Source organism: Poeciliopsis prolifica, unplaced genomic scaffold (assembly GCF_027474105.1).
Source record: "Poeciliopsis prolifica strain line A6 unplaced genomic scaffold, Auburn_PproV2 SCAFFOLD003, whole genome shotgun sequence".
NCBI classification, from domain to species: Eukaryota; Metazoa; Chordata; class Actinopteri; order Cyprinodontiformes; family Poeciliidae; genus Poeciliopsis; species Poeciliopsis prolifica.
In genome coordinates this window covers 19,566,126-19,576,534 of record NW_026562378.1, presented here as the reverse complement: position 1 = coordinate 19,576,534, position 10,409 = coordinate 19,566,126, and the positions used below count along the sequence as shown (strand labels likewise).

The 10,409-nt window shown below is 36.8% G+C and overlaps 1 protein-coding gene across 1 annotated transcript in view; it reads left to right on the top strand.

Moving 5' to 3' along the window:
• snta1 (syntrophin, alpha 1) overlaps positions 1-6,998 on the top strand; it is a 32,309-nt gene extending 25,311 nt beyond the window's left edge. Inside the window, exons 3-8 of the mRNA XM_055027479.1 lie at positions 1,292-1,487; positions 1,768-1,957; positions 3,321-3,451; positions 4,375-4,571; positions 5,110-5,297; positions 5,831-6,998. Of these exons, the coding sequence (XP_054883454.1) occupies positions 1,292-1,487; positions 1,768-1,957; positions 3,321-3,451; positions 4,375-4,571; positions 5,110-5,297; positions 5,831-5,923 (995 nt within the window). The 3' untranslated portion in view covers positions 5,924-6,998. The remainder of the gene's footprint in view (positions 1-1,291; positions 1,488-1,767; positions 1,958-3,320; positions 3,452-4,374; positions 4,572-5,109; positions 5,298-5,830) is intronic.
• Positions 6,999-10,409: the final 3,411 nt, after the last annotated feature.

Here is a 10,409-nt window from a genome sequence, read left to right as displayed (position 1 = left end):
AAAAAGGATTGTTACAAAATCATAAAGTTCCAAACCAACAACAGGCACAGCTTCTGATCTGAATAATGGTCAACAGTTGAGTAGCATTATTGCACTTGGGAAGACAAACAAATAAGTGGTTTTGGTTGCATTTACTGCCCAGCTTTGCTTTCTTGAGGAAATCTTAACAAAAATTCCCAAATACAGGGATGACTTAATCAACTCTCAATTTGTTGGATCTTTTTGTTTTCACTGACATATCCCAGCAGATAGGCCAGTAGAACCTGAGTAAATACAAAAGGCAACAGTGGATTTTTTTGGAAGGTGTGTGTCGCAAAACATTGGGCTGTATTGGGCTGCTTTGCTGCTTCAGGATGTCCAGCAGAAAGTCCTGAGGGAGATTATTCTAACGTGGCTATTGGAAAACAATCTATGGAGACAGTAGGGCAAAACCTCCTCCACATCTATGTTTGTCAACCTAAAGCAGGATTATTCAACCTCAGTCTTTACTTCAGCGCACCTGAATTAAATAATTAGAACTTGACTGAATACTGAGGAGTTAGTAAAACCATTTAATTCACGTGTATTGGACCAGGGACACATCTAAAAGTTGTCCATGGGGATTGGTGTTGAATACACTGATTTAAAGCATTTAATGAGGCCATAAAATGCAAAAATAAACAGAAGACATTTATCACTCATCAAAGGCTTTACTGTCAGCACTCTATTCTGCACATGGATCTGTATTTCCCCCTATGCTTTCTATGGTTTTCTCTGCTTTGGCTTTCCCACATAGATTTTAGCTGAACTGACTCTTAAAAAGGTGTAAAGTGACTGCAGCCTTTTGGCATCTGTTCAGTGGAGTGGATAATCTTGGATGTAGAGTGTTGAGATCCTCTTTATTACTCCTGTCCCTATGGTCCATGACTTTCCCAAAAGAACCAGCTGTGCTTGGTGACCCATGGCATTGTGCTGATGTACAACAAAAGTGAATTACGTACCCTTTACATACCCACCTGGTGCTCAAGGAATGTCCTCCTTCCAGAATTATAAGAATGAGAAAATTAAGATAAAATCATCTACTTTTCATTATGTTTAAGTTGTTTTTACAAAAGAAGCTGCAATGAGTCTGTTATGAATTGTCAAAAATGGGTTTAAAGACTATTTAAAATAGCTCCTAAGTGTGGTACTTTTTCGTTTGTAACAAACCTGAAGGATCCATTTTGGATGAAAAAAAAACTTTACAGTTTCTTTTTGCAGTTCTTCTTGCTCATTACCCAATTCTCCCTTCTCTGCTCTGGCTCTTTTACAGTGAAATACATCAAGGAAATGTCTGCATTTTTTAAAAGCTCCGGTTCCCCTGGAGCAAACCTCCCTTGGGATTCTCCCCCCTCTACACCTCTGAGGAGCAATGAGGTCTTCCCCACTGAGGTGAAAGAGCCTCGCGTCATCCCACTGAGGATGTGCCAGGTGTCACGGAAAGAGTGCCCCCCAGACACAGAGAACAGGTACTACATGTTAAACATCTATCAGTTAAATGTCATATTTAATTCAGTTAATCTATTTTTCAGAACCAAGCTGAAGGCTGACTGACAAGTTAAAAAATTACTTTTAAAGATTATTGCAAAAGAGATTTTTTTTGTCTTACTTTGATATTCTCTTTAATATATGAAACTTCCTCCTCAGCCTAAAGCTTTGCTGTCTTTGAGGTTTTTCTTGTTTTTTTAACAGACCCTTTTTTCCATTTTCTTTCCTCCTTCCCCCGCCTCCTTTAATCACACTTGCCAGGTATTTCGAGGTGATTTCATCCAACAGAAAGAACTCAATGTTCCTGCGGGCAAAAGACCCAGCCATGGCTCAGTCGTGGTACAATGCCATCCAAGCTGCTGCCGCCAGCCTTCTACCACAAGTGAAGGAGGAGATGAAGAGCATGCAACCTGGCATGGATGTCAAACATTTGGGCTGGCTTACAGAGCAGGTATGGAAGGATATTGGGGTACATGGAGAAAAGAGTGAAAGGACTTGCTCTTCTTTTCTAAATCTTTTAATTGTATTTTTTTTTTTGTACTCTGTTATCCTTTTTACTCTCTAGTTTCAGTTTTCTCAGTATACTTGTTGGTTGTGGAAAACTCTTAGATTCTCCACATTGGAAACAAAAAAAGTAAGACTTATCTTAAAGTCTTAAATTTTAAGATTCAGTAAGTGTCATAAAGTGGTGTGAGGAGGTGGTGAGGCAGATGCTTGAGACCCAGGTTGAAATGAAAAATGATGGTTTAATGATGAAATAAGCCCAACAAACATCCAACAACCAGGCAGCCTGGCTGAGCAGAAGCCAGGACTAAACGCCAGACAGGACTGACAAAACGACAGCTTAGACAAGGACCCAATGAGGAACAAAGAGTACAGGAGGGGTTAAATACACAGAGGGTAATCACAAAAACGAGACACACCTGTGGACAATCAAGGGGAGACAGGACAACATGGAGACTCAGAGACACAGGAACTCAAAATGAACACAGAAAAACTCAAATCAACACAGAGAAAAACCCAAATCCTTACAGTAAGTCTAACTTTAAGATAAGGTTGAACATTTCGAAAACTTTATGTTTTCATCAAATGACATAAATACAGTGCCTTTTAAGAGTAATTAAGTTTCTTAATGTAAGTGATGTAAATCATGAAATGTTCCTCAGCTCCGATACTGCAACGCCATTCACATGTGGTAAAGACAAAACTGGTTACATAACCAGAATAGCAGTGTTCTTCAAAAACACCTTGTTGATGGCATCATTTACCATTTAAAGAGTTTACTGAGGCGGTTGGTTCACCGACAGCTCCTCCAGGACCTCACACCCCTGCAGCTGATCAAAATAGATCCGATAGGAAAGAACTTGGTGTCCCTGAGTAGTGTGAACTTAACCCTTTGGGCCATCAAAGTAATTTTGATGCACCATTTTTTTTACAGAGTTGCATATCTTTTGGGTTGCCTGCACAATTCACCAGAATATGTGTTTTAAAATTAACTTTTGTAATTTAGTAGTAATACCACTACTGCAACCAATATTAGCCTGCTACTCTTACTGCTATTAATAGCAGAAGATATTTTTATTTAAAATTGGATACAGCCATTAGTTTCCACAACCTTTCCTTTCTGGGTGTGACTTAGAAACAATGATTCATAAGTTAGAAAGGTCACACGGATCAACATATGCAATGTTTAAAAAAAATTAGAAGGTAGTAAAAGTGGTTTTAAAAGGTGTTTAACTTAAGGATTGTTGTATGTACCCTGAAAGAGTGATGGGCATTTAATTTCAGTTTGAAATAATTGTCTGTGTGTGCAGATGTCCCAGGGTCCAGAGAAACCTCTCTTTGCAGTGTTGACAGAGAAGGACCTGCTTCTGTATTCCTCCTTTCCTGAGAGCAAAGAGAGCCTAAGGAACCCCACTAAGAGTCACACCCTCATCACAACCAGGTTAAAATTCTAATTTCTTTACATCAGAGGTGCCCCAAGTGCATCCTGGAGGCTACTGGGGACTCTTGGTTCAAATTTGGTGCCCTTATAAAAATGTTTGGTGGAGATTGAGACATCTTTTTAATTCATAAGGTGAAATTTAAGTTCTATTTAAGCACATATTGAAATAGAAAATGTTCGGTCCATCGCAGTGTCTTTTATTAACCACGTCTTTCATTTTAACGACATAGTAAATGCAGCTGCAGACATTCAGCAGCTTTCACTCAACAACAGACTTGGGTACACTAATTGGGTATAGCAGAGGTTTCAGAGCCAAGACCAACATCCAATTCAATTTTAGAGAATAGAGTTGGGTTTTTTATGTTTCAGATGTTCAGTAATTTACTGAACCCTTTTCAACAAAAATCTAACTTCTTTTTTTATTATGTTGTATGTTAAGTTTAACATTGAGCTGATACAAATGAATAAAGCCTTCACAAAAATTATTTTGTGTTTAAAAATAAATTTTTTGTGACCAGTTGGTGCCCTCAACTTGCTGAGTTTCACCCATGTGGTAGAAACCTTAGAATTCTCGTCTCTTCATACATCGCACACACCAGATGCTCACTTTTCAAAGTAACTGTCACACATACGCTTTGTGCCTCGGTCTGATTAGTTTGTTTTTTCTCCACTGGTTTGTGAGCTCCTGCTCACACTTTCCATAACTGAACCACTGAACAGTTTGTGTCAAAACTTCCATAGCTTTAGTTGGAAAACATTCATCCTCATAGGAGCTATGAGTCATGTATGTTTCCGTTACTCTCTCTGCTGTGGATTCCACACCTTGTTTTCCACATAGGTAGCAGTTTCATCTTTAGCCACAGTCTATCCTATAATTGCTAATTACAATCTTTCTGGTGATATTTTTTTCTTTCTCCTCAAAGGCTGGTCCACTCTGGTCCTGGAAAAAGTTCCTCTCTATTGGACTCTGAGTTGTCATTCGGCTTGCGTTCAGGCACCAAGCAGGGTGTAGAGACTCATGTGTTCAGAGTGGACACTGCCAAGGAGCTGTCCACATGGACTCATCTGTTGGTCGAGGGTTGCCACAATGCTGCAGAACTCATCAAGGAGGTCACAGCAGGTAAAAAGATCCAAAATACCACATATATCAATGTCTGTTTTTATAGTTGCTAAGTAAAGAGCAGTCGCTTATCTCTTCTAAAGTGAAAGTACAACACTGCTGTGTATTTGAAATTCATTGATTTGGTTCTTGCATTGACATATCACAGTTAAATTATATTTCTTACTTTGTTAAGGTTTCATAAAGCATCCTCACTGCACACTCAGCACATTGCGTTCCATCACCAGATAGAGCAGTATCATTACACTGCCATCTGGTGGTAACATTGGGTGGTACAGAAAGCCTTAAGACATGGACTTTGAATTAATCTGTACATGGATGTTTACATCAAGTAAAATTTAGAGAAATTCTGATTTCATTGGAGTAAAAAGTGTGAGTGCTTCTTTTGTCATGTCAGCATATTAAGGTGTCACAATCAAAGAAGACTACAGGAAAGATTTAAATCTCTGTCCTCTACCTTGGTAATACTGTACCAAGGTCCATTATTAACATTCCCTCGACTTGGTCAGATTTTAAACTATCTTTTTTGTGTGTGCAGCCTGTAGTTGGAATGGAAAAGAGTGCATGCTGGGAGTGCACATTGACGACGGCTTCACGCTATTCACAGATGAAATGGGTGTCAGGAAAAATATTCTCCTCCAGCAGCCTTTCGAGCGTCTCCGAATGTCCTCAGATGATGGAGTCCGTATGATGTTCCTCGACTTTGGAGGCCCGGAGGCTGAAATTGTAAGAAACACTTTATAGGTTGTATTAAATAATTACTAACAAAAACTTTTCTGTGTGTGGGAGGATATATTGAATGTGTCGAACATGAAAGCAGGACTGTGTTTGGGGACAGTCTGCTGAATTGATTAACAGACATGGAAAAGTTGTGCATGTCAAAGGAACTGTCCTTTTGTGTGCAAGGAAGCAACAAGGTTAATAAAAAAACATACAAGAAGAGAGATTTTTTTTCATAAAATATATCTGGAAATTAATCATAATCACTCAGAACAATATGTCAGTTCAAAATATATAAGTTCTCCAATTATTGTATTCACTAGCATTTAGGATTTGTATGTAAGAAGAAAATTGTTACTTGATTAAAAGTATCTACAGTGAGAGTAACAACTAAATGTTTGAAACTGTTTACAAGGATTAATCAGAAGAGATTGTAAAGAAGATAAAATATATCCAAATATATCCAATTATATCCAAACTCTCAACAAACTATCGATACACAAACATCCTGATTTATTCTCGTCTCTCTCTGCTCTTAGAAACTGGACCTTCGCTGCTGCCCAAAGACCTTAGTGTTCATCATCCACTCTTTCCTTTCTGCTAAGGTCAAGCGACTTGGCCTCCTGGCATGATAAAGGCCAACTATCCATAACATCAAAATAGGAATATTCAGTGAAACACACACCAGCCCCAGAAGACCTTCAACAAAAGAGCCGGGGAAGAGAAGCTGATAGGCTCATTTTTCAGCCGTTAAAGCCTTATCGTTTTCGGTCAAGCTCTCGTCTTTAAAAAAAAAAAAAAAAATCAAGAGAAAACTGGAACACTGATGGACATTTTTTTTATTTGTAGTTAGATAAAAGATGTTTTTAAAGATACTTCAAGTCAGCAATCAGTTAAAGGGTCTTTATCTGTCAAAGCTGTCTAAGTAGGTCAGGCCACTTCATAATGAGAAACTGTAAGAATGTGACAGCCTGTTTCTTAATGTTTTTAAGCTTACAGTCGCAACCATTTTTTTCTTTAGTTTGATTTTATGAGTCATTGCAGGCTTTTGTCATACACATCTTTTCATCTTTCAATCTCTGCTTCATGAACATCTTGATTGATGTTGGACAAACATTTTTCAGTATTAGAGGAGTGACAGATTGACGTGGCTGATTGTAACATGATCAATAGCCTGTGCTGAATGGAGAACAACTAAACCGACATGCTGTTGCTCAAAGTTTTTCCATTAACCTATTGGATTTAGTTCTCTGTTTTAGCAATGCGGTACAGTAAAAGAAATAAGCATATCGTTGCAATGTTACAAGCTGAAAATCGAATTACTTTTTTTAAATACAAGAGATTGTAACCTTTACTCCCAGTGATAAAAAAGAAGCTAGTATTAATGCCACAGTAACTTTTATTTATATTCAGGAAAGACAGATTGTATGTCAAATATTCAAAATGTATTTTATTAGTTTGAATTAGAAATATAAAAATGTGTTTACATCCTAAAGTGTGTGATTATTTTATTCATCAATGTTAAGCGTTTTTGTAATTTGGGGCCTTCTCTAATATCAAATATCTAAACACTAAACCCGCATATAGTAATATATGTTCTAAAAACTGTTTGCTCAAGAAAATTAATGTATTGTATATTATTTAAACAACGGTGTGCCTTGCAAGATTGTTTGTATATAAACATGTAATAAACTTTGTTAACTTTTATTTATTGATGCATTTGCGTTTGTAATTTAAAGAACCCCTCTACTTTTTTTAGATTCTTACAAAATAATTCTTACTTGCTGACTCATATTTTGTCACATTACATCCACAATCTTCAAATGTGTTTTATTTGGATTTTATCGAACCTCCCCACAGTAGCACATAACTGTGAAGTGGAAGAAAAGTGGTGTAAAGTGTTTTTTTTTTTTGGGGGGGGGGGTTTATGTCTCCAAAAACTTTCAACAACTGACTTATACTCTACTAGATTTTTTTCTACAAAGCAACTAAAGCTTAATCAAATTGGATAGAGACCTTCTAGGAATGTCAATTTTCTAATGTTCTTATAACTGTTTTCCTAGATTTAAGTCTGGACTATGACTGGGCCTTTCCAACCAGTCAAGATGCCTTGTTGCGAACCTTTCCATTGCAGTTCTTCATGTTTAGGGTCATTACTTTGCCAGAAGGTAACTCTCCGCTGAAGTCTCAAGTCTTTTGCAGCTTCAAACAGGTTCTTCGGTGGTGCTTCGAGTAGCAGATCTTGATGCCTGCTGTTTTTATTTAACAGTCCCAGTTGGTGCTCTGTTCATTTCACTAAAGTCCAGACAGATCTGTAGAATGAACAGAGCACCGCAATGACGAATTTGATGATGTGATGCTTAAGTCAGCAGGGTTGGTAACTGGAACAGACTTGCTGCTAGCCAGTGTAAAAAGGAGCAAACAAAGACTATGCTCTCGTGTGCTTTTTATTGCCATTAAGCAGTGTTATCAGTAAGGAGCAGATGCTGTGTCAGCCTTTGTATGTACTTAAAAAAAAACAAAAAAAACGCCTTTTTCCGTTTGTGTGTGCAAGAACAGCAAATACAAGCAGGGTAGTCTAGTAAGAACAGCACAAACTGGATAACAAATCAGAATACAGTGTTCATATTTGATCATGTCCCATCGTCATTTCTCCCCCACCCTCTTGTTGAAATGTTGCCATAGTAACAGCAGGGCACACTCATCCTCACGGCATCCATCTCTATTTCACTGAACTATGGTTTTGCTCTTGAAATTGCCAATCAGTCCCTCAGATTCACTTGGTATGAAAGGAGGAGACAGTGAATATATTTTGATTAACAGGAGTGGAAGGGTACTTTGGACGGAGATGAAAGGAAGAAAAATATAGCAAAATATGATGTTCATTGGGGGAGAAGGAGCAAAGATGTTGCATAAAATTGCACAAACGCTGGGATCTTTTTTGTTGCCTTCTGGAAAGCTAATAATATATTTCCAAATAAGACAGGTAACATATATTTTCTAATTGACAATGACAGACTTTAAATAAAACCTCTGCATGAAAAAACTTCACATGTAGACAGAATTTTTAAAAATATGTTCATAGGCTGAATATAATGTCAATATTTAGCAATAATGTAACGCATTCACGTGTTTTATGACCTTGCAATGCCTCTTGTTGTTCAACCCATTTATTGTTTCAAAGTGTGACATATTGTTTTCATGCTTTTGTCATTGAGATTTGATATTCATTAACTTCATTATGTTATAAATGTATTCAATAAGAATCTTTGCTTTCCAGTAGCTTGCCACCACCAGCATGTAAATATACGTGCAGAAAGGTGAATGAGTGAATGTAGTTGCCATGTCTTAAACCTAAATTGAACATATCTTCAAACAGATACAAAGACATAAACGTGTAAAACAGATCACTCTAAAAAAAACACCAAAACATTCAAAAATGTGAATAAATTTAAATAAAATCTCAAGAAATAAATCAGCAAATAAAGTGTAAAATACACAGTATAAGAGTATATAGTGAACTCTATTGTGAAAGAGACTGAGGCAACACCTGAAACTGTTTTTAGTTCTCAGAAAAAAGAATCTGTCTTAAAGTTCTCATAACATTCTGACTGCTGTCAACACTTATGGTCTATTTTCATAATTATGCTTCTCAAATTCACTTTTGTTTTTCCAGGATGCGATTAGACAATTTCATTATAAAATGATGTGCATTATGTTTATAAACAAAACGTCTTTGATCTCATTAACTCAAGAAAATCTGATCAATGTGGTGTATTTGCAGATCTTCTGCTTTTCTTCTGGGTTTATTGCACACATTTCACATCAAAACATGTTTTGTCTCTGGGATGTAGAACTGTATGACGGGTATAATTGTGGAAGCTTCAGCGATTTGAAGATTGTTCCCAAGGATTAATCACATATCCTAGGGTTGGACAATAAATCCATAACGATATATAATGTGATAGACATATGATCACCATCAGTAGGTACGAAATCTGATGGAATATTTGATATTCAATATCTAGAATATTCACTGAACTCTGATCCAGAACCATGCAGAATTCTGCTAGATGTAAGCAGCGGAAAGGCTTTAGTTGCTCACATGAGCTAAGAGAGGAGAGTGGCATCAACCAACCGCAGCACATTAAGGTTTCACTGCCGTTTCTCATAACTGCTTAAAAATAAACGACATAGAATGAAAACTGGATAAAACCAAAAAGATCACAGATATTTAAAATAGAAAAAAATCAATAATTATCTATTGACACTAATCAATACCATATCATCCAGGCCTAGGAGATCCTCAATTGCTTTCCTGACATCTTACCAGAATTTTCCATGATGTCACACAAGGCAGCAGTTTCTGTGTGGAAACACATCCACAAATGTGCTTCCATTATAATCAAATGTTATGAAGTTTTCTATCAGAAGCTTCCAAAGCTTGAATTAAAATAAAGTGAAACGAATCTCTCAGATGCCTTCACATACTTTTTTCTTATTTTGGTATTTGAAATAATTTTAATAATTAATATAAATGTGTAGCCGTTTTCAACTGTTTAAATATGAAAGACTTGAACAAAAAAGATCTGTCAATGGCACAGAAGAATGTGACTATTTCACAAAACTAGACAGAATACTTGTGTAGGCAGGATGTTCATAACACTGCATAAATGATCAACTGCAAACATCAGCTTTTAAACTTTTTTTAAGAAGAGTGGGATAAAATGTATCCACAGAGTAATCTCAGGCAGTCGACAACTTAAGTTATGCCCCCATAAATGCAGTTCTACAAGCTATAAAATCATGGGAACAAAGCCTTTTGTTTTGTTATGATAGAAAAACACACAATTTGTAAGCATTTAGTCGTCTAATTCACATTGAAAAAACATTCATGTTTAGCATAGATTTTTAATAAGCACTCATTCTTAAAATGCTTCAGTTGATATAAACTTTACATATCTTTATATCATCATGACTAAACAATAGGCTGAACTGGTGCATCACATTATATTGACAGCTGGCAGGTGGCAGTAGAGTATCAGGTATGGGAGGAAAAGTGCTGCTGCTAGGCTGTACAGCCAGTAGGGGTCTCTGTGTCTCCACAATGAATATTTT